Here is a 22321-nt window from a genome sequence, read left to right on the forward strand (position 1 = left end):
TTTATTGAATTTATTTATTTATTTATTTATTTGGGTTAGGGTTAAGGTTCGTGTACCCCCTCACCCCAAAACTCTGCACCCCCAAATTCGAGTTCAAGTTAGCATTAGGCTTAGGGTCAGGGTTAGCGTTAGGGTTGGGGTTAGGGTTCGTGTACCCCATCACCCCCAAACTCCGCACCCCCATATTCGAGTCTGAGTTAGCGTCAGGCGTAGGGTCAGGGTTAGCGTTAGGGTTAGGGGTTAGTGTTTGTGTACCCCCTCACTCCAAAACTCCGCACCCCCAAATTCGAGTTCGAGTTAGCGTCAGGCTTAGGGTCAGGGTTAGCGTTAGGGTTAGGGTTAGTGTTCGTGTACCCCCTCACTCCAAAACTCCGCACCCCCAAATTCGAGTTCGAGTTAGCGTCAGGCTTAGGGTCAGGGTTAGCGTTAGGGTTAGGGTTCGTGCACCCCCTCACCCCAAAACTCCGCACCCCCATATTCGAGTCCGAGTTAGCGTCAGTCTTAGGGTCAGGGTTAGCGTTAGGGTTAGGGTTCGTGCACCCCCTCACCCCAAAACTCCGCACCCCCAAATTCGAGTCGAGTTAGCATCAGGCTTAGGGTCAGGGTTAACGTTAGGGTTAGGGTTCGTGTACCCCCTCACCCCAAAACTCCGCACCCCCAAATTCGAGTTCGAGTTAGCGTTAGGCTTAGGGTCAGGTTTAGGGTTAGGGTTAAGGTTCATGTACGCTCCTCAGGTTGCACAGCAAGTTCATGAAGGTGTCCTCTTGCATATCTAGCTCCAGCTTCTCACCGAGGGCCACTAAGTTGCTGAAGACCTCTTTGGACTTTTCGTCCACTTTCTTAAACCCTCAAAAATCATGAACAAACTGTGGGCAAAGTTTCTTCCCAATCGCCTTCATGGTGATGGCCATAACATCACCCAAGCAAAGTCAATGCTTTTTATGACCGTGACAGCGTACTCCAGACATATGAACTAACACATGATTGGACATGTGACCACACGTTCTTATCTTTGAAAAATTCACCAACTTGAAGATTCGTATACAGGCGACTTACTATATTGAATTCATTGATGAGCTCTAGTAGTTTTTTGGTAGTGTCTTTATGATTTCCTGTGTATAGTATCATGTCGCCTGCCAACAGTGACAGTTTTACTACTACTTTTCCAATTTGGATTCCTTTTATTTCTTTTTCTTCTCTGATTGCCATGGCTAGGACTTCCAAAGCTATGTTGAAAGAAGGTGGTGAGAGTGAACAACATCCTTGACTTGTTTCTTAGAGGAAATGCTTTCAGCTTTTCACTTTTGAATATGATGTTAGATGTAGGTTTGTCATAAACGACCTATATTATGTTGAGGTGTGTCCTCTTTGTTCCCACTTTTCTGGAGTTTTTTTTAAATCATAAATGGCTATTGGATTTTGTAAAAAACTTTTTCTTCATCTATTGAGGTTGATTATGGTTTTTATTCTTCAGGTTGTTACTGTGGTATATCACTGATTTGCTGACACTGAAAAAATCCTGACGTCCCTGGGATAAATTCCACTTGGTTGTGGTTGTGATCCTTTTAATGTATCTTTGGGCTTGGCTTGCTAGTATTTTGTTAAGGATTCTTGCTTCTATGGTCAACAGTGATATTGGCCTGTAATTTTCTGTGTTGTGATGTCTTTGATTTTGGTATCATGATGATGGTGGCCTCATAGAGTGAGTTTGAGAATGTTCTTTCCTATGCAGTTTTTGGAAATAGTTTCAAAAGGATAGATATTAATTAATCTGTAAATTTTTCATTGAATTTGCCTATGAAGCTTTCTGGTCCTGGACTTTTGTTTGTGGGAGTTTTGAAATCACTGTTTCAACTAAAGTGGTTGTGATTGGTCTGTTCATATTTTCTATTTCTTTCTGGTTCAGTCTCAAGGGATTGTACCTTTCTAAGAATTAGTCCATTTCTAATAGGTTGTCCATTTTATTAGCATATAGTGGCTTATAGTAGTCTCTTACGATTCTTTGTATTTCTGTGGTATCAGAAAGAGAAAAGCAAACATTGTATATTAATGGATATATGCATCATGTTTTCATAGGTTTTTTCTCTCCTTCCTCTTTTGTTCTTTTCTCTTGTCATTGATGACTGTCTCCAGTGATGTGTTTGGATTCCTTTTTCTTTTTTGTGTGCACATCTGTTACAGGTTTTTGTTTTTTTCCCAAAGACTTTGTTTTTGCCTGTGGTGCATCTTCTTTGCTGCGTGCTCTCCTGCTCTGGTGGTTGTGGGCAGGGGCTACTCTTTAGCTGCAGTGCACAGGCTTCTCACTGTGGTGGCTTCTCTTGTTGTGGAGCATGGGCGCCAGGGTTTGGGCTCAGTAGCTATGGCGCATGGGCCTAGTTGCCACAGTATGTGGAATCTTACTGGACCCAGGATGGAACCTGTGTCCCCTGCATTGGCAGGTAGATTCCTAACCACTGGGACACCAGGGAAGTCCTATTATACATTTTTGGTTTGAGAGTACCATGAGGTTTTGATATACCAGTCTGTGTATGTACAAGATTGTTTTAAGTTTGCTGGTCTCTTAATTTTAAGTGTATTTTCAATATCCTGCGTTTGTACTCTCATTTTCGATTTCTGGTTTAAGTATCATATTTGTGTGTGGATACTTTTCTACCCTAAATATGTGTTTGCCTTTACCAGTGAGCTTTCTGGTTCATAATTTTCTTGTTTCTGATTGTGGCCTTTTATTCTCTAAAGAAACTTTAGAGAAGTTTCTTTAGCTGATTTGGTTGTGTTAAATTCTCTTTAACTTTTGCTTGTCTATAATGCTTTTGATTTCTTTGTTGAACCTGAGAATCTTGCTGGTTAGATAAAGTATTGTTGGTTGTAGGTTTTCCCCTCTCATTACTTTAAATTGTGCCACTCTCCTGTAGCCTTCAGGGTTTCTACGGAAAAATCAGCTAATAACCTTATGTTATCAGATAACCTTGTATGTTATTTGATGCTTTTCTCTTAAAAAAATTTTTTTTTCTATTTGTCTTTAATTTTTGTCAATATGGTTAATATGTGTCTTGGCTGATTCCCCCTTGAGTTTATCCTGTGGGGACTTTACACTTCCTGGACTTGGGTGACTATTTCTTTTCCCCTGTGGGAATTTTTCAGGTATTTTTTCCTCAATTATTTTCTCAGGTCCTTTCTCTATTTTCTTCCTAGTACCCTTTTAATGCAAATGTTTGTGAGTTTAATGTTGTTCCAGAGGTCTTTTAAAGTGTTCTAATTTCTTTGCATTCTTTCTCTATTCTGTTCCATTGCAGTGATTTCCACCATTCTGTCTTCCACCTCACTTATCTGTTCCTCTGCCTCTTTAATTCTGCTATTGATTCCTTCTAGTCTGCTTTTCATTTCAGTTATTGTTTTGTATATCTCTGTTCTTTAAACTTTTTAGCTCTTTGTTAATCATTTCTTGTGTCTTCTCAGTCTGTACCTCCATTCTTTTTCTGAGATCTTTGGTTCAGTCGCTCAGTCATGTCCAACTCTGTGACCCCATGGACTGCAGCACATCAGGCTTCCCTGTCCATCACCAACTACTGGAGGTTGCTCAAGCTCATGTCCATTGAGTTGGTGATGCCATCCAACCATCTCATCCTCTGTCATCCCCTTCTCCTCCTGCCTTCAATCTTTCCCAGCATCAGGGTCTTTTCCAATAAATCAGTTCTTCACATCAGGTGGCCAGAGGGTTGGAATTTCAGCTTCAGCATCAGGCGTTCCAATGTATATTCAGGACTGATTTCTTTTAGGATTGACTGGTTTGATCTCCTTGCAATCCAAGGGACTCTCAGGAGTCCTCTCCAACACCACAGTTCAAAAGCATCAATTCTTTGGTGCTCAGCTTTCTCTATAGTCCAGCTCTCACATCCATACATGACTACTGCAAAAACCGTAGCTTGGACTAGACGGACCTTTGTCAGCAAAGTAATGTCTCTGCTTTTAATATGCTGTCTAGGTTTGTCATAGCTTTTCTTCCTAGGAGCAAGTGTCAAATAATTTCATGGCTGCAGTCACCGTCTGCAGTGATTTTGGAGCCCAAGAAAATGAAGTCTCTCACTGTTTCCATTGTTTCCCCATCTATTTGCCATGAAGTGATGGGACTGGATGCCATGATCTTAGTTTTCTGAATGTTGAGTTTTAAGCCAGGTTTTTCACTCTCTTCTTTCACTTTCATCAAGAGGCTCTTCACTTTCTGCCATAGGGTGGTGTCATCTGCGCATCTGAGGTTATTGGTATTTCTCCCATCAGTCTTGATTCCAGCTTGTGTTTCATCCAGCCTGGCATCTCACATGATGTACTCTGCATAGAAGTTAAAGAAGCAGGGTGACAATATATAGCCTTGACGTACTCCTTTCCCAGTTTGGAGCCAGTCTTTTTTTCCATTTCCGGTTCTAACTGTTGCTTCTTAACCTGCGTAGAGATTTCTCATGAGGAAGATAAGGTGGTCTGATATTCCCATTTCTTTAAGAATTTTCCACAGTTTGTTGTGATATACACAGTCAAAGGCTTTGGTGTAATCAATAAAGCAGAAATAGATGTTTTTCTGGAATTATGCTGCTTTTTCTATGATCCAACGGATGTTGGCAATTTGATCTCTGGTTCCTCTGCCTTTTCTAAATCCAACTTGAACATCTGGAAGTTCAGGGTTCATGCACTGTTGAAGCCTTGCTTGGAGAATTTTGAGCATTACTTTGCTGGCGTGTGAGATGAGTGCAATTGTGTGGTAGTTTGAATATTCTTTGGCATTGCCCTTATTTGGGATTGGAATGAAAACTGACCTTTTCCAGTCCTGTAGCCACTGCTGAGTTTTCCAAATTTGCTGGCATATTAAGTGCAGCACTTGCACAGCATCATCTTTTATGATTTGAAATAGCTCAGCTGGAATTCCATCACCTCCACTAGCTTTGTTCATAGTGATGATTCCTAAGGCCCACTTGACTTCACATTCCAGGATGTCTGGCTCTAGGTGAGTGATCACACCATCGTGGTTATCTGGGTCATGAAGATCTTTTTTGTATAGTTCTTCTGTGTATTCTTGCCACCCCTTAATATCTTCTGCTTCTGTTAGGTCCACACCATTTCTCTCCTTTATTGTGCCAGTCTTTGCATGAAATGTTCCCCTGGTATCTCTAATTTTCTTGAGGATATCTCTAGTCTTTCCCATTCTGTTGTTTTCCTCTATTGCTTTGCATTGATCTCTGAAGAAGGCTTTCTTATCTCTCCTTGCTATTCTTTGGAACTCTGCATTCAGATGGGTATATCTTTTCTTTTCTCCTTTGCCTTTAGCTAGTCTTTTCTCAGCTATCTGTAAGGCCTTCTCAGACAACCATTTTGCCTTTTTGCACTTCTTTTTCTTGGGGATGGTCTTTGATCACCACCTCCTGTAAAATGTCATGAACCTCTGTCCATAGTTCTTCAGGCACTCTGTCTATCAGATCTAATCCCTTAAATCTATTTCTCACTTCCACTGTATAGTAGTAAGGGATTTGATTTAGGTCATACCCGAATGGTCTAGTGGTTTTCCCTACTTTCTTTCTTCATTTAAGTCTGAATTTGGCAATAAGGAGTTCATGATCTGAACCACAGTCAGCTCCTAGTCTTCTTTTTGCTTACTGTATAGAGCTTCTCCATCTTTGGCTGCAGAGAATTTAGTTAATCTGATTTTAGTATTGACCATCTGGTGATGTCCGTGTGTAGAGTCTTCTCTTGTGTTGTCGGAAGAGGGTGTTTGCTACGACCAGTGCGTTCTCTTGGCAATACTCTGTGAGCCTTTACCCTGCTTCATTTTGTACTCCAAGGGCAAATCTGCCTGTTACTCCTGGTATCTCTTGACTTCCTACTTTTTCATTCCAGTCTCCTATGATAAAAGGGACATCTGAGATCTTGGGTCCTTTATTATCATTACTCTGAATTCTTTTTTGGTTTGACTGACCATCTTCATTTAACTTATTTATTCTTCTAGGATTTTATCTTGTTCCTTCCTCTGGAATATATTCCTCTGCTGTCTCATTTTGTCTAACTTTGTGTGTTTACTGTCCCACAGTCTGCCGCACTATAGTTCCTCTCATTTCTGGTGTCTTCCCTCTGGCAGATGAGTGTGGTCCGAGGCTTGTTCAGGCTTCCCGGTGGGAGGGATTCATGCCAGCCCATTGATGGATAGAGTTGGGTCTTAGCCCTCTGGCTCTGTCAGTTCAGTTCAGTTCAGTCGCTCAGTCGTGTCCGACTCTTTGCGACCCCATGAATCACAGCACGCCAGGCCTCCCTGTCCATCACCATCTCCCAGAGTTCACTCAAACTCACGTCCATCAAGTCAGTGATGCCATCCAGCCATCTCATCCTCCGTCGTCCTCTTCTCCTCCTGCCCCCTATCCCTCCCAGCATCAGGGTCTTTTCCAATGAGTCAACTCTTTGCATGAGGTGGCCAAAGTACTGGAGTTTCAGCTTCAGCATCAGTCCTTCCAATGAACACCCAGGACTGATCTCCTTTAGGATGGACTGGTTGGATCTCCTTGCAGTCCAAGGGACTCTCAAGAGTCTTCTCAAACACCACAGTTCAAAAGCGTCAATTCTTCGGTGCTCAGCTTTCTTCACAGTCCAACTCTCACATCCATACATGACCACAGGAAAAACCATAGCCTTGACTAGACGGACTTTTGTTGGCAAAGTAACATCTCTGCTTTTCAATCTGCTATCTAGGTTGGTCATAACTTTCCTTCCAAGGAATAAGCGTCTTTTAATTTCATGGCTGCAGTCACCATCTGCAGTGATTTTGGAGCCCCCCAAAATAAAGTCTGACACTGTTTCCACTGTTTTCCCATCTGTTTCCCATGAAGTGATGGGACCAGATGACATGATCTTAGTTTTCTGAATGTTGAGCTTCAAGCCAACATTTTCACTCTCTTGTCTAACTTTCATCAAGAGGCTTTGTAGTTCCTCTTCACTTTCTGCCATAAGGGTGGTGTCATCTGCATATCTGAGGTTATTGATATTTCTCCCGGCAATCTTGATTTCAGCTTGTGCTTCTTCCAGTCCAGCGTTTCTCATGATGTACTCTGCATATAAGTTAAATAAGCAGAGTAACAATATACAGCCTTGACATACTCCTTTTCCTATTTGGAACCAGTCTGTTGTTTCATGTCCAGTTCTAACCGTTGCTTCCTGACCTGCATATATGTTTCTGAAGAGGCAGGTCAGGTGGTCTGGTATTCCCATCTCTTTCAGAATTTTCCAGAGTTTATTGTGATCCACACAGTCAGTGACTTTGGCATAGTCAATAAAGCAGAAATAGATGTTTTTCTGGAACTCTCTTGCTTTTTCCATGATCCAGTGGATGTTGGCAATTTGTTCTCTGGTTCCTCTGCCTTTTCTAAAACCAACTTGAACATCTGGAAGTTCACAGTTCACGTATTGCTGAAGCCTGGCTTGGAGAATTGTGAGCAGTACTTTACTGGCGTGTGAGATGAGTGCAATTGTGCGATAGTTTGAGCATTCTTTGGCATTGCCTTTCTTTGGGATTGGAATGAAAACTGACCTTTTCCATTCCTGTGGCCACTGCTGAGTTTTCCAAATTTGCTGGCATATTGAGTGCAGCACTTTCACAGCATCATCTTTCAGGATTTGAAGTAGCTCCACTGGAATTCCATCACCTCCACTAGTTTTGTTCATAGTGATGCTTTCTAAGGCCTACTTGACTTCACATTCCAGGATGTCTGGCTCTAGGTCAGTGATCACACCATTGTGATTATCTGGGTCATGAAGATCTTTTTTGTACAGTTCTTCTGTGTATTCCTGCCACCTCTTCTTAATCTCTTCTGCTTCTGTTAGGTCCATACCATTTCTGTCTTTTTTCAAGCTCATCTTTGCATGAAATGTTCCCTTGGTATCTCTAATTTTCTTGAAGAGATCTCTAGTCTTTCCCATTCTGTTGTTTTCCTCTAATTCTTTGCATTGATCGCTGGCTCTGTCAAGAGGTGTGTTTATAGGTATCTGTGAGCTCAGGAAGACTTTAAGCAGCCTGTCTGAAGGGCAGGCCTATGTTGTTTGGCCTCAGGCATCTCAGCACTGTAGCCTTTGTGCTGTTGGGTGGGGCTAGGTCTTGGCCTCAAAATGATGGCCTCAAGGACCGTTCATGCAAATGAGTACTCCCCAATACCTCTGCCTCCAGTGTCCTTGTCCCTGCAATGAGTCATAGCAGCCCTCTGCCTCCCCAGGACACCATCTAAAACTAGCAGGTAGGTCTGGGCCAGGCTCTTATGAAGCTACTGCTTTTTCTGCTGGGTCCCAGTGTGCATGAAATCTTATGTGACCCTCCAAGAGTGGCATTTTTGCTTCCTCCAGTTCTGTGGAGTTCCTGCGGTCAAGCCCCTCTGGCCTTCAAAGCCAAATGTGCTGGGGGCTCCTCCTCCTGATGGCCAGACCCCCAGTCTGGGGAACCTGACCTGGCACTCAGAATTCTCACTCCTGTGGGAGAACCTCTGTGATAAAATGATTTTCCAGTTTGTGGGTCACCCACTCTGTGGGTATATGATTTGATTAAATGGCAAATGGAACCCTCCTACTGTGTTGTTGTGGCTTCTTTTTTGTCTTTGATATAGTAGATTATCTTTTTTGGTGGGTTCCAGTCATTTGTTCCCCATGGTTGTTCAGCAGAAAGTTGTGATTTTGGTGTTTTCGTGAGAGGATAAGCTCAGGTCCTTGTCCGGGGATCTCTCTGAGGGTTCTCTTAAACTGCAGATTCTGAATCTGTAGGTCTGGCGTTAGGACCTGAGGATCTGTGTTTTCTGCCAGGCTCCCAGAAGAGGGAGCTAATGTTGATCTGTGTGCTGAGCAGCGAGGTTGTAGAAAGGATAATGCCAAGCTTCGGAGAGGGATGTGCCTTAAATAGTAGTGCTGTTTACTGCTTTTTTGCTAAAGGATATGATCAAGGATACAGATGAACACCCACAGGGAACAGGTGTGTAGCCAGGGTTTGGGGAGAGGGCACAGAGCTGCCATGACCTTTACCCTCCCCCCACCGCCACCTTATTTCTGTAATTCCACAATTCACTGAAAGGAATAGCGTTAAGGTTTGGAACCTGAAAAGCCTTTAGAATCAACTCTGTGCATGTTTGTACACACGTGTGCAGTGTTAAATTACAAGGATCTTTACCTCACATCTTTACTAACAGTAACAGTCTTACCTGTCGGTGGGAATAGGACATTCACATGCCTCTAAAATGTATGGTGCTTTTACTGAAATACTCAATTTGGACACTACAGGCTAATCATGTTATGTCTTAAGTTGCAGTACAGCTGCCTGAATTGCCTTTTTGTGCCAGTGGATAAAGTGTGTGACATTCTGGGGCTAAAAAGCATGATGGTAGGAGGAGGTGTTCCTCCTCAGAGGTGAGGAGATAGGCATCTAAAGGAGAGGGCAGATATCCTACTCCTCCTCTCCTGTGTCTACCCCTGGGGAAGTGAACATTAAGGCTTCAGTAACAGAGGGAGAACACGATACCCCAGGAGACTTGAGGGCAGCTCTAAAGTCACTGATTGTTGGGCTCCGCTGGGGCCTGTCTGCAGCTTCAGGGGGCCCTTCTGCTTCACTAAGGGAGAGGAGATTAAGAAGCAGGAAAAGTAGAACTCTTTCACATTAACCTGTTTAAAAAAAATAAAAAAACAGAAAAAAAAAAAAACCCCACTACTACTCATAACTACAGATGATATTACTGAAAAACTCTCTTTTTAAAAGAATAACCCAATCATGGTGGTTCGTTGCTGGGTAAAAGGCCACGGTGGAAAATTCAGTCACGACTAATCAGTCCTTTCTAGTGGGGGTCCCAGCAGAACTCAGAGTTGCCTAGTGTTGTTAACCACAGAAACCTGCATTTTGTGAAATTTCCACCCCCTCTGCCCCCCAAGAGATTGTGATTCAATTTTTTCCTACAGATTATGGTTAATCATCTTTAGGGTAAGTTGAAAATCATCAAAATAGTATGTTGACAGCAATGTCCAGAAAGTCATTAAAACCCAGTTAATAATTGTATCTGTGCTAAAATTAAAATCTTGGATCAGACTCTGTTGTGGATACTTCTAGAGAATTACTACTTATGATTTAGTTGTATATTAGGAAACAAGTTACGTTGGTTAATCTAAGGAGTATAAGTAGGAAGACCATAGAAGTTAGATTGTTGTGTGTTTCCATGATCCCATTTTTTGAGTTGGGTGAAGAATAGATGGGTTGTGGTGAAAGAATAGAACTCACTACTTTTTCCTTATCATTAATGGGTCTCTTTCAAAATTTTAAGGATGACAACCTAATGATAGGCTGTGGATAATGAGAGCTCTTGTTTTCTGGTTTCTTGCTTCTGATTGTAGTGAGAGCTGGTTGAGGGTTACAGTCTTTGGTGTCCACCTCAAGAGGTTACAGAGACCTCCTGTTTCCCAGGGTCATAGTACTTGCTTCACAACCCCCTGGCTGCCAATCATGGAACACACGAGTGTGGTACTCCTTGAGATTGTCACCATGGCAACTCACATGCAAAAATATAAATCAAAGCAAAAATCTTCATTAAGTAGAAATAAAACCTGTGGTCAGTATGATTTTTTTTTTTTTTTTTACTTTAAAGGCAGTTCTAAACAGAATGTCAACCGAGATTACATCACAAAAACTTTAAATGTATTTACAGAGTGAATAAGTTACATAGATAAACTTTGAATATGTTTCTGATGTGCAACAGGTTTACATGCACACAGCTAACACTTGACAGCATTAAATTTAAGGAGAAAACTTAAGAATGGCCCTTTACATATATATTACAAATAAAATGACATTTCTTAAGAAACAAAGTGACAACTCATATTTTACCTTTATGTCCTATTTCTGGCTATCCACGTGGATATTAAAATATGCATGCGTAACAGGTGGAGAGACTTGGAATTTATAATGTGGATGTCTTTCACTTTTTTCTACAAAATGGCAAAGTTGGTTAAAATTAACACTCACCCTTCTGTAGTATAAATATGTTCATAAAAGCAACATTCTAGTAAAAAGCAGCCAAGATCCTTAAAAAAAGGTCTATCTGGACCATTTTTGGTGCGAGGGTCTTAATCACAGACCCCTGCAAAGAGATCCAGGGCTTTCCGAGACAGTAGCCTAGCAACATAAGAAAGGTACTTCGTAGCAGCTCCTTTTAGATACAGTAATGGTATTCAAATTTCAGTGTACATTAAATTGTCCATTTACAATTCCCTTTTCACATACACAGGCTGTCAGCTTTTGACCGTCTTACAGTTTTCAGTGGCCAGCTTCATTCTGCCTGCTCCTTCCTCAGCTCACCTCACACACACACAAAAAACAAAGGTTAAAAAAAAAAAAAGGAAAAAGAATGTACAAGTTTTAGAATATAAAATATTTTTTAGTGAAGAAAACATTGCACTTTTGCCAATCTAAAATTGTTTCTAGAAAGGAGGGTATTGTTCAGAGTAGTTGGCTTTGGTATGCAATGGAAGTCACATCTTCAGTAGTGAGTTTTTGCTCAGTAAAAGGTTAACGCGATTTTGTGCCACACAGGATGACGGATGGAGGCTGTTCCAGAACGGTCCTATGCTACCTTGGTTCTTAAGAGTATTGCTACACGTGGGAAGTTCTGCCATCCTCTTTATGAAAAGTCCTGCAGGTAACAAGAGGGAGAACAGTCTGACCAAGCCTTTTGAAGGCTGAGAAGACACCGAATGACGTCATCCCAGCACGGCAGCACCCCCAGCTTGGCGCCCATGGGGGATGGGAGGCTCCTGTCAGAGGCTAGTGCCGGACACGCTGGAGTCGGGAAGGAAGGCGGTGAGGACCCGGTAGCTCTGGGCCCTGCGGATCATGTCCCGGATCTCCATGTTCAGCTCCATCAGCTTGGTGCAGATCTCAGTCAGGCTCTGGTTAGACCCCACCAATGCGTAAGTGCCCGTCTGTCCCAGAGTTTGATGACGGAAATAAATATTCAGCAGTGTCTGGACCTCGTCGTCAGAACTGCTTCCAAAGATGTCATTGGGCCACAGACTTCTGCAGGCAGAAAAGAGTAGCAGAAGTTAGAGGCACTGTTATTTATAAGGTTGAGTCTTTTTTTTTTTTTAATATAAATTTATTTATTTAAATTGGAGGCTAATTACTTTACAATTTTGTATTGGTTTTGCCATACATTGACATGAATCCGCCACAGGTGTACACGTGTTCCCCATCCTGAACCTCCCTCCCACCTCCCTCCCCTTTATTAGTATAAGAAAACTACTTTATGAATACAAAAGCTTTATTGAGGTAAAATTCACACACTATACAATTCAGCCATCCAAAATATAATTCTGTGGCTTTTTTGGGTAATCAGAATTGTGTAAATATAACTATAATCAATTTTAATATTAATTGTTATTGGTTTTGGTTAAAAAAACTAGAGAAGAATATCAGGAATAGGGGGATTTTCCTCACTGTCTAGTGGTTAAGCCTCTGAGCTTCCACTGCAGAGGGGAGTAGGTTTGATTCCTGGTTGAGGAACTAAGATGTGGCCAAAAAAAAAGCCAGAATGGAATCCTATAATCTTAAAACATTTATTTGCTATAGCATTGTGGTTACAATGAATGTGAATATACTATCAAAATGTAGGGAGAAAGTCCCAAAAAGGATACATTCAAAAAATTAGTTTTAAAATTATTTTGGAGTATACTTTCAAGTGTTTAAACATTTTAGAGATGACAGATAACCAGAACCAACACTCATATTTCAGACAATAAGTTCTGAAACCTGATGTTTCTGTCATGGTAATCGGAAGGATCTGAGGAGACTTTATATAAACATCTCAATGTTCCTTCCACAGTGATTTAGTACCTAGCCCTGACAAAGTGACTGTTAGGCACGCATGTATTTTAACCATCTCTAACTAGCAGGCTTCCCAAGTGGCACTAGTGGTAAAGAACCGGCCTGCCGATGCAAGAGACTTAAGAGATGCAGGTTTGATCCCTGGGTCGGGATGATCTCCTGGAGGAGGGCATGGCAACCTACTCCAGTATGCTTGCCTGGGAAACCCCATGGACAGAGGAGCCTGGAAGGCTACAAGTTCATGGGGTCAGAGTCAGACGTGACTTAGCAACGAAACAACAATACAAATAGTCCCGTTACCTGCATTCCCTTATTTGCCGTAAAGCCTTGCCAAGTTCATTGTTCTTCAAGCACTCAAGCATGGACTGGATGGCTGCCTCAGTGGATGTGAAGGTTGGCTCGGACCACACCCCCTCGACGTAAAGAGGGTCAGCTGCAATGGCTGCAGTGGCCTCCTTCAGGTTTTTCTTTAGGTCACTCAGTTCCCTGGACATATTTAGCAGCTGTTCAAAAAAAAAAGTATTTTTAGTATATTTAGTTGCAGGCTGGATTTTACACCCCCAATTAAAATTGTATGATGTCTGGTTAAGCACAAGCTTAATATCTCAGTAAACTAAAAACAGGACTGATGGAACTATACTGCTTGATATATGTAGGGCTATGGAGCTGTATGCATTGAATAACTGTATCAACAGCTGGCATACTCTGCTTGTATAAAAGATTGACTCCTCTTAATGTTTTCTATTTAAGTAGAAGGGAACACATAGAGATAAAATGCACTAAGAGAACAGGCGGGGGAGCTGGGTAAAGCTGGGTTTAGATGCCACTTGTGCATTCTTGACTACTACATGGTCAAGCAGATAGACTCTTATGTGCCTTCAGTGCTGTGAGACTGAAGATGTTATCCACCTCACAGCTTATTTAAACAGTTGGGCACATAAGTGCCTAATAAATGTAATCACGAACATGGACCTGTTTGAAGAATAAATTTTTATCCCTAACCCTATGCATTGGGAAAAGATGAAAGACATAATTTTAAGAGAGAGGAGGAAAAATCGTAATGTCACATTAGTATTAATCACAGAGGTAAGGATATTTTCCCTCAGATTCACTGGAACCAGAAGATCCTGTGTTATTAAGAAATAAACCATAAAGAGAATCTGTGTCACTTCTAGGGCCCCTGAAGTGTACTGTTGAAGATAGCTGTATTGCAATTTGACCTCAAGAGCATTTAAAAAAAGAACAGATGTGAATTTAAAGGTTTTTTTCCTTTCTAATGCAAACTGAGGATGACTGTTTTCTTTGGGAAGTTGATTTACCCAATATCTTTGCCTTTCTTCATTCCCAGCTTGCTCACTGAACAAGCTATAGAACTGAAGCCCTCAAGGACAGTCTTCACGCAGATGCTGCTTAGACACAATGATACACTCCAGCCCCAGGCTCAAAATTAAAAGAAGTTAATAAGCCTTTTATATAGTTGTTAGACTGTCTTAGACACATAGTTTTTAAAGCTTGAAAGTTAATCTCTTATTTGAAATCTAGGTAAGTTTTAAATACTGAAGGTGTGTGGATCTCATCGCTAGGGTGAGCACCTCCCTCAGCGCTGTGCCAAGCTGGCTCCCCGGGACCCTCAAGGCTGTCCTTGCATTTTGTGTCCAGGTAGGTCACTTGCCTCGCCCAGTCCTGGCACCACCAAAGGAGCATGGAAATAAATAGGAGACACTAGTGTTTTAAGACTTGTGCTTAAGTGAAATGATTATAAATGTTCAAGTGATTTTATTACACACAGACTGGTCGGGGGCAGAACAAAGGAAAAGCAGTGCCGAGCTCATGGCAGGACCTGGGGCTGGGGGTGGGGTGCTCACCTCTGGCGTGGAGCTGACTTCGTGCACCTGGCCGATGAGCTTACAGTAGGACTGAAAAAGCAGCAGCAGCTGGAAGTGTAGCTTATACAACCTCTGACACAGTTCCAGTTGCTAAAGAGAGAATTTGTGTAGGAAGAAATAGTTACTAAGGATCATTCTTACATAGTAAGTGAAATCTTAGTGGAGACGAACATTTTTTCTTTTTAAAACAAGGAAGCGTAACTAGCTGTTACCATTCTAAATAACACAGAACAATAAAATCCAATCAATGAATATCAGTGAGAAATTCACAGTATAATATAGAATAAAACAAATCCTGTAAGATTACTAAATAGAATTAGTAGCTATAAAGGGACTTGGTGAACTGCCAAATTTCCATTATATTTGTCCATTAGATTTAATATCTACAAATTACAGCTGTGGTTGTGTTAATTTTTATAAGCTATATGTCTTTTAAAACATTTTCTTTTTATTAAAAGTATATTTGAAAGGCACGACATTAAGTGGTTCTAGGTGTCAAAATTTATCAATTCAGGAGACACTCGAGAGATTATTCCTCGTGACGATTTTGGCTGCCACTTACGGTGCAGGCACGGATCTTAAAGTTTGTAAACACCGGAAAAGTCATGTGATTGTCTAAGGTTCTGTGCCAGTTTTACCGACAATGTTTCTACTCAGTGCTCAACAGATACATGTTGAATTAGATATAAAAAGGGCCCAAAGTGCTTACAAAAAGGAGAAATGATGAAAAGCATGCAAAACTTTCTGTGGAAAGAATTTTTAAAAACTATTCCTACAAAATGGGCCTTAAGCCCTATAGACACCTCTGGAATTGAAAATGTTTTCATTATATAGCATACATGTACTGTAAAGTAAGGATAAACCATGAGTAATTCCAACACCGATGATCATGACTACTGTTTGAGCTGTATCTGCTTAATGGCCTCTAAACTTTGCCTGTTTATCCCAGGAAAGGGTTAGCTGCTAAGTAGAGGATGGGATTCTGCCAGAGGAAAAAGGACAGCCTTCACCAGATAGAACTGCATGGCTCAGCAGTCATCAGTGAAAGTGGGTTAAATATGTGGCTTAAACCAACACTTCACCATTCAAATGTGGTTAAGTAAGGATAAACAGGGCCTTTCTTTTACTCTTGGTGTGTGTGTGGAAGTTGCTCAGTCACGTCCAACTCTTTGTGACCCCATGGACTATAGCCCACCAGGCTCCTCTGTCTGTAGGGATTCTCCAGGCAAGAATACCGGAGTAGGGTGCCATGCCCTCCTCCAGGGGATCTTCCCAACCCAGGCACTGATCCAGGTCTCCCGCCTTGCAGGTGGATTCTTTATCATCTAAGCCACCAGGGAAGCTTAATATGACTAAAAAGAATGCAGAATTGAGAGCTGCTGAGGTGCTTAGGTGACTGCTGAGGTGACGTAAAATTTTTTTCCCCAGATCACTTTAAGGAGAGAAATGACAAGAATTTAAATTTAGGTTTTTAGGAAGAATATTCCATTAATGGTATTATTAACATACGTTTGATCCTAATTTTTAAAAATGACTCTAGTTCGTGCTAAGACCATGCTGGATAGAGTTTTTCTTTCTCCTTTCTCCCTGGCCCTTAGGGTAGGGGGAAATTCTACTTAAATTTATGTGATCTCTCAGTGCTTATAACAAGCCTAAGTTTAAAGAAGTAGCTATACTCACTCGTTAATGCAAATTAGGTCTTTGGTTGTTTTAGTAACACATTTTATGATCATTTAAACTTTTGTTTGTGGAAACCTGTCAAAATCAGGTATTAAAGACAACTTTCAGATAAAAAAGTATCATCTAAAAACAGAATGTTACCTTTCACAAGTTAGGGTGAAACCCAGCTATGAAAACCCTGACTTTTCTAAGTGTTCAATAATGGTAGTTATTACTAGAAATACCCCACCTAGCGCATGGGAGTTCATAGCAACATAGGTTTCTATTTTGGGAGGAAAGCAGCCTGGAATCTAATAAAAACTACATGTCTTAGTCTACCAAGTAAAAGAAAATGAAACAAAAAAGGGAAAAACATGCTAAAAGATATAATAGTCACAGTAAAAATAAGATTTGTTATGGGTCCATGCCTAAATGGACAAAGTATGAAAGAAAGTTAACTTACTGCAAGAGATTCCATTTGCTACACAGCAAGCATGGCACAGGAAACAAAGGAAAGGAAAGAGAGTACAGGGTCAGTGTACTGCATGCAGCAGAGAGCACGGCCCTCTTCAAGAGCAGAGCCGTCCAGCAGTATTAGCATCGCTCGCCCCACCGTGATAAATGCTTGCAAATGTTGTACCCATTCAACATGCACAGCAGTCCAGTTTAAGACAAGCTCTAATGGGAAACGTGTCATTGGAAAACATAATTTGCGATCCTTTAGATTCTCTTGATTAGTTGCTTTGTTGATCTTGGAGGCCGTAAGTGAAAACTTGTATTGCTTGAAGATTTTAGTGTTTAAATGTGAATAACATGTAAATGTAGTAAAACTGTGAAGATGCCATTGGATTAATTTGGAAGAACTACCCGCCCCAAACAGTCATTGCTAAATGTTAGTTAAGGCAGAGTCTCTTATGTGCTTGGCTCCGTATCTGCTGAACTATGACTATCTAATTAGCATATAATTAACAATCTAAGTGGCATTTTCTTTAGTCCTATTGCTTTCCACATTGAGAATATCTGACAGGAGTGAGTGAAAGTCACTCAGTTCTGTCCGACTCTTTGCGACCCCATGGACCTTATAGTCCATGGAATTCTCCAGGCTAGAATACTGGAGTGGGTAGCTTTTCCCTTCTCCAGGGGATCTTCCCAACCCAGGGATTGAACCCAGGTCTCCCGCATTGGAGGCCAATTCTTTACCAACTGAGCCACAAGGGAAGCCCTCTGACAGGAGAGCTATATATTACTTCAAAGGATTGAATGTTGTCTTTATCCTCCCAAACAAGTGTGAGCTATAACAAGTAACCTTGCATTTTATTTTTTATAATTTTTCCCCCATTAGTGAATTTCTAAAAGTCTTCTAGAACCAACCATTAGTCTAGAAGAATATAAATTTGTACTTGGGCCATGTTCAGCTACAGCTGTCATATTTTTGGTGTCACCATATTGTAATCATAGACTTGTTAGGGAAGGTTTCTGTATGTGGTAAGAGATTACCACAACCTGACTGAATATTAAAAAAAAAAATCCACTTGGCCATTTCTAACTATGGGTCAATACATCTGGTTCTGGATTTTCAAAATATTTAAGGATCTTCTATTTCTAATCACCGATAACAAAAACCACTTACTTTAAAACTCTTTCCCAAAAAAACCTAAATTATCATCAGTTTAATATGTTGTACTTAACATAAGGTACAGTATACAAAAAATAAAGCCAGCAAATTATTATTAATAAAACTATCAAATTATTAGTATCTTCAAACATAAAGCATCATCAGTACCAACTCCCTCACCCCCTGCCTTCTCAGGGTCTCTTCTTGTCTCACTTGCTAGTAATACCGTGTGGGTCTGGCACATTGATGACTGCTGTATCAAGTTTATTGAGTAGTTTTTTTGACCCTGGCTGTAAATAGCTTTTAAAGCTTTAAGCCTGTGATAAAGATTATACAACCCAAGTTATTTACTATTTTCAAGAAAACTTTATAACGATTATGCTAGACATTTTTATAACCAAACCTTACATACGACTGAAAGACAGAGTCACATAAGAAAGGATTACAAGGCTAGTCTTAAATCTACACGTACAGAGTCTCCACTGTGAGGACTTTTTAGAAAACATCAAATTTGATTGAAATGTTAGTAAGCACCTTAGCATGTAACTGCTTCTCCCATGGAATTTACTTTCCAGAAGCATGGAAAGAAGCAAGTACTGAGCAATTACAGGGTCTTATGTGAAGAAACTGCTGTCTTTTTACTGGTTTCCAAAACAAGGTTGTAATCCCAGAAGGTCGTCAGATCAGCTAAAGGAAAATCTTCTCTGTTTAATGAAGGCCAACGAGACTTTCTGACTCCAGCCTCGTGCTAAGGAATTTCATTGTCAACAAATTCCTCCCACCTGGCACTCAGGGCACAAAATTGTGTTTCTTGGGAGCTGGCCAACTTGATGAACACCAGTTCTCCGAGTCCTTCTTACACACTCCTTTTTAGGTAGGCTAGTCTAAGCTGCATTGATATTTACTATCTCAAAAATCCTTTCCTTGGCCTCAGGCTGGGACCAAGTTTGCATTTAGAGTTTCAAAAAGATAGTGAAAAATGCCTTTCAAGGAAAATGTTAAGCTTTTTCCCCGCCCTGTGCTAATATTTTCTGGTATCCAGGTTGTAAAAATAATCCCTTGAGAAATCTTTACAGATGTATTTGTTTTTGGTGATTCAAGATTCTTTTGAAAATGTGGAAATGTCACTGTTTTATTTGGTCACAAACATTTTCTTTAAGCCCTGTTCCTATACACCTGATACAGCGTGATTTATTGAACTGGATTTAGAGGTATGTTTTCTCAAAATGAGAAGAAAAATTAAGTCAAGATATTAAGAACCCACCGTAGACAAGGTAGCTTTAAAGCCTAGACATCAGCGGTAGCACAGCCATTCTTGTTTGTCTGTACTCTGCTCTGAAAGGAGTGCTTTGCTTATGACAGCTAGTTAGGTGAAAAATCTAAGAATTTTTCTTTTTTTTTGGCATGCAGGATCTTAGTTCCCTGACCAGGGATCAAACCTGCCCCTCCCTGCATTGCAAGTGTGGAGTCTTAACCACTGAACCACAAGGAATGTCCCCCCCTTAGAAATTTTTGACATGTCAGAAGGTAAGTCACAGTATTACTGTTAATATATTAGCTATGGTTTTCACCATGTTTAATCTCTGAAAGTCACTGGTTTAAACTAAACTTGATAGAATTTAGAAAATCTAGCCAAGTGTTGAAGCTTTCCTACTTTTGTGTTGCATGTGTTGCTTCAGTTGTGTCTGACTCTGTGACCCTAGGAGCCCCTAGGCTCCTCTATCCATGGGATTCTCCAGGCAGGTGTACTGGAGTTGGTTGCCATGCCTTCCTCCAGGGGATCTTCCCATGCCAGGGGTCGAACCTGTGTCTTTTATGTCTCCAGCATTGACAGGCAGGTTCTTTACCACTAGCACCACCTGGGAAGCCCACTCTGTTATATAGATGCTTGTGACCTCCTGAGCAGGTAGAAACAATACGTTCTCACTGTTGCTAACATCACTTGGCTCTGGCACATTGATGACTGTTGTATTACATTTATTGAGTAGTTCTTTTGGACATTTGTCATGAATATCTTCCAAAATTTTGAAAGATAAATACGTTTAAGCCTCTAATATAGATTGCACAGCTTGAAGTATTTACTTTTCAAGAAAACTTCCACTTCAGGAGGCATTTCCTTAGTCAGTCTAGAAAAGAGATTCCTTATAGAGAACGACTGACTATCTGAAGTTTAATGGGTTACAGTTTAGCTGGAGAAACATTTTGTCTTGTTCAACATTTAGCTTGTTGTTCAATCTGTAGAACAGAGGTTGCAGGCTTCTCCCATTCATGGATTAGGCAGGGATAGGAAACACACAACCAAGAGGGTTAGTGTCCAAGAAGATTCTATGATGATTTGAATGTAATAAAATGTAGTGGGGCTAAATGTAAATTATTGTACTTGAGTCCATAGGGTCGAGTGTTCAAGTAGTGCTCAGAAATGGCTGTGAAATTCCATGTCCATCAGCTAAAATCACTTACAGCAGATGAAGCGATGACCTCTGCAGCTTTCCCAGGGCCAGCTCTGCAGAACCAGGAGGTGAGCTGTGCTAATTCACTGAAGGCTTGAGGTTGTGGCCTGGAGAGCCCAGAGCTGCAACGCTTTACCCTCACCTACATTTCTATGAACTTCAGCTCCCCAGAAGCCACTCCACAATGAATTCCACGGGCAATGGAGAGGTCAGTGCTGGCTTTTAAGTCATGTAGAGATGTGTCTGTCTTCAGGATGTGCACAGGTGGAGAAAACACTGGTAAAGCCATGTCTGGGACTCACACGCCCACCTTGTTTTACATCTTATTAACTGTGCGCTGTGCCTCATTCTAGAACTGGTATTGTAGTCACCCAATAGCCTAAAGTATTAACTAATCATGCCTGCCTTAAAAAAAAAAAAAAAAAAACAACTTCTGTTCCAAAATCCTTCTCACATATTAGAAGCACTTTTTTCAGGAGCATGGTTTGTTCTGTTTTGTACACGCACTGGGAATCCTCCTCCAAGGCTCCTTCCAGGAGGGAGCCCAGCACGGGGGCCCTTGCGTCTTAGTACACAGAGATGGTTCTCACAGCAGCAAAGAGGAACACTGGCGTTTTTCTCAAAAGGCACAACTCTTTCTACTTGGCGTTCACTTCCCCATTTTGGGGCCTAGGTACAGAGGCACATGTTCCTGTCATAAAGAAAACAACATCGTGATGGTTGGCTCTCACCTGCAGGGTCAGGAACTCACTGCACAAGGATGGTGGAGAGCCACCCAGCTCAAGGTGGCTGCCACTGCTGCTGCCACTGCTGCCACTTTAGGAAGGCAGGCCTGGTGTTGCTAGCTTTTAATTTTTTTTATTTTAAGAGATGCCATAAATGCTGTTTTGAGGGTATGTGTGAACAATTTCAAGTTCACACTTGTTCAAATGTGTTCACACAAGTTCAGATGTGTTCACACAAGTTCAAAATGTTGAATCAATTAACTTGTACAAGCTGAATAAAACATGTCTGTGAATTGGTTATAGCTTATAGGCTACCTAAGTGTAAACTCTCCTCATTAATTTGATGTCACAACTTTATACTGAGAATAGACAAAAAGTCAGAAAATATTCAACATCTAGAAAACAATTATATTCTCTTCCACAAATTCCACAGTAATTTCTCACTTATGTCACCTGTTAAGAATGACTAGAAATCGGCTACTGCCATTATGGGGCAAGCCTTGGGGTCTGGAGACTTCACATGCCTGTCTGTACGTGGTCATCATCTCTGGCCAGCTGACATCTCTAACTGCTCAAGAGTTTGCTAGGTTTAGTAAGGTAAGCACTAATCCTTCCACAAAGTCCACGCTTGTCTGAAATAGAATATACACGTGGAGTAATTTCTGTCATGTTGACTTTGCAATTTATATCCAGATATAATTTTATTTTCCCCAGACATAGATTCTTCAAGTGAAAGCTTACTTCCTAATCCCTGCTTCCATCTGTCGTCATGCAAAGAGTGCTCAGAATAATGGGCACCATCAAACTATTCCAGAAGACAGAGAATCTGACTTAAAAAAGAGAGCTGGAGTAAATCACTGGAGGATAAGCAGTGCTCTGAGGTCAAACATTTGTTCGGTTTTTCTTTGGAATGGAAGCCAAATGGTAGCTCCAATTAGAAAAATAATCTCCCACCAACTCTGGATATAAGATCAATATTGAAATGGAGCAACACCATCATTTCTGCACAAGGCCCACCTTGAAGGTGATTTCTCATCCTTTGAAGGCCCCACACTCTGACATGCTTTTCTCGATGTGATAGTGTAATTACAAGTGGACATCTCTGCCTTGACTAGTAA

At 41.1% G+C, this 22321-nt stretch overlaps 2 protein-coding genes across 52 annotated transcripts in view; one reads left to right on the top strand and one right to left on the bottom strand.

Moving 5' to 3' along the window:
* ZAR1L (zygote arrest 1 like) overlaps positions 1–22321 on the top strand; it is a 104877-nt gene that overhangs the window by 67488 nt on the left and 15068 nt on the right. For 9 of the 42 annotated variants that reach the window (XM_086329460.1, XM_086329481.1, XM_086329498.1 and 6 more), the window contains exons 4-7: positions 11579–11955; positions 19439–19555; positions 20421–20686; positions 21918–22317. In XM_086329460.1, coding sequence (XP_086185586.1) covers positions 11579–11728 — 150 coding nt within the window. In that variant the 3' untranslated portion in view covers positions 11729–11955; positions 19439–19555; positions 20421–20686; positions 21918–22317. Of the gene's footprint in view, positions 1–11578; positions 11956–14410; positions 14528–19438; positions 19556–20413; positions 20687–21636; positions 21801–21917; positions 22318–22321 lie in introns of all 42 variants that reach the window. The other 33 variants (XM_086329462.1, XM_086329486.1, XM_086329472.1 and 30 more) reach the window with 16 other exon arrangements.
* The window catches only part of FRY (FRY microtubule binding protein), a 326671-nt gene continuing 315752 nt past the window's right edge, over positions 11403–22321 (bottom strand). For 7 of the 10 annotated variants that reach the window (XM_086329430.1, XM_086329429.1, XM_086329431.1 and 4 more), the window contains 4 exons: positions 16877–16894; positions 14734–14844; positions 13169–13371; positions 11403–12061 (listed from right to left, as the gene is read on the bottom strand). In XM_086329430.1, coding sequence (XP_086185556.1) covers positions 11803–12061; positions 13169–13371; positions 14734–14844; positions 16877–16894 — 591 coding nt within the window. In that variant the 3' untranslated portion in view covers positions 11403–11802. Of the gene's footprint in view, positions 12062–13168; positions 13372–14733; positions 14845–16876; positions 16895–19988; positions 21170–22321 lie in introns of those variants that run through there. The other 3 variants (XM_086329439.1, XM_086329436.1, XM_086329437.1) reach the window with 2 other exon arrangements.

The sequence above is a fragment of the Bos grunniens genome, chromosome 12 (genome assembly GCF_055505025.1).
Source record: "Bos grunniens cultivar Pamir isolate PY7600 chromosome 12, Bosgru_T2T1.0, whole genome shotgun sequence".
Lineage (NCBI taxonomy): Eukaryota > Metazoa > Chordata > Mammalia > Artiodactyla > Bovidae > Bos > Bos grunniens.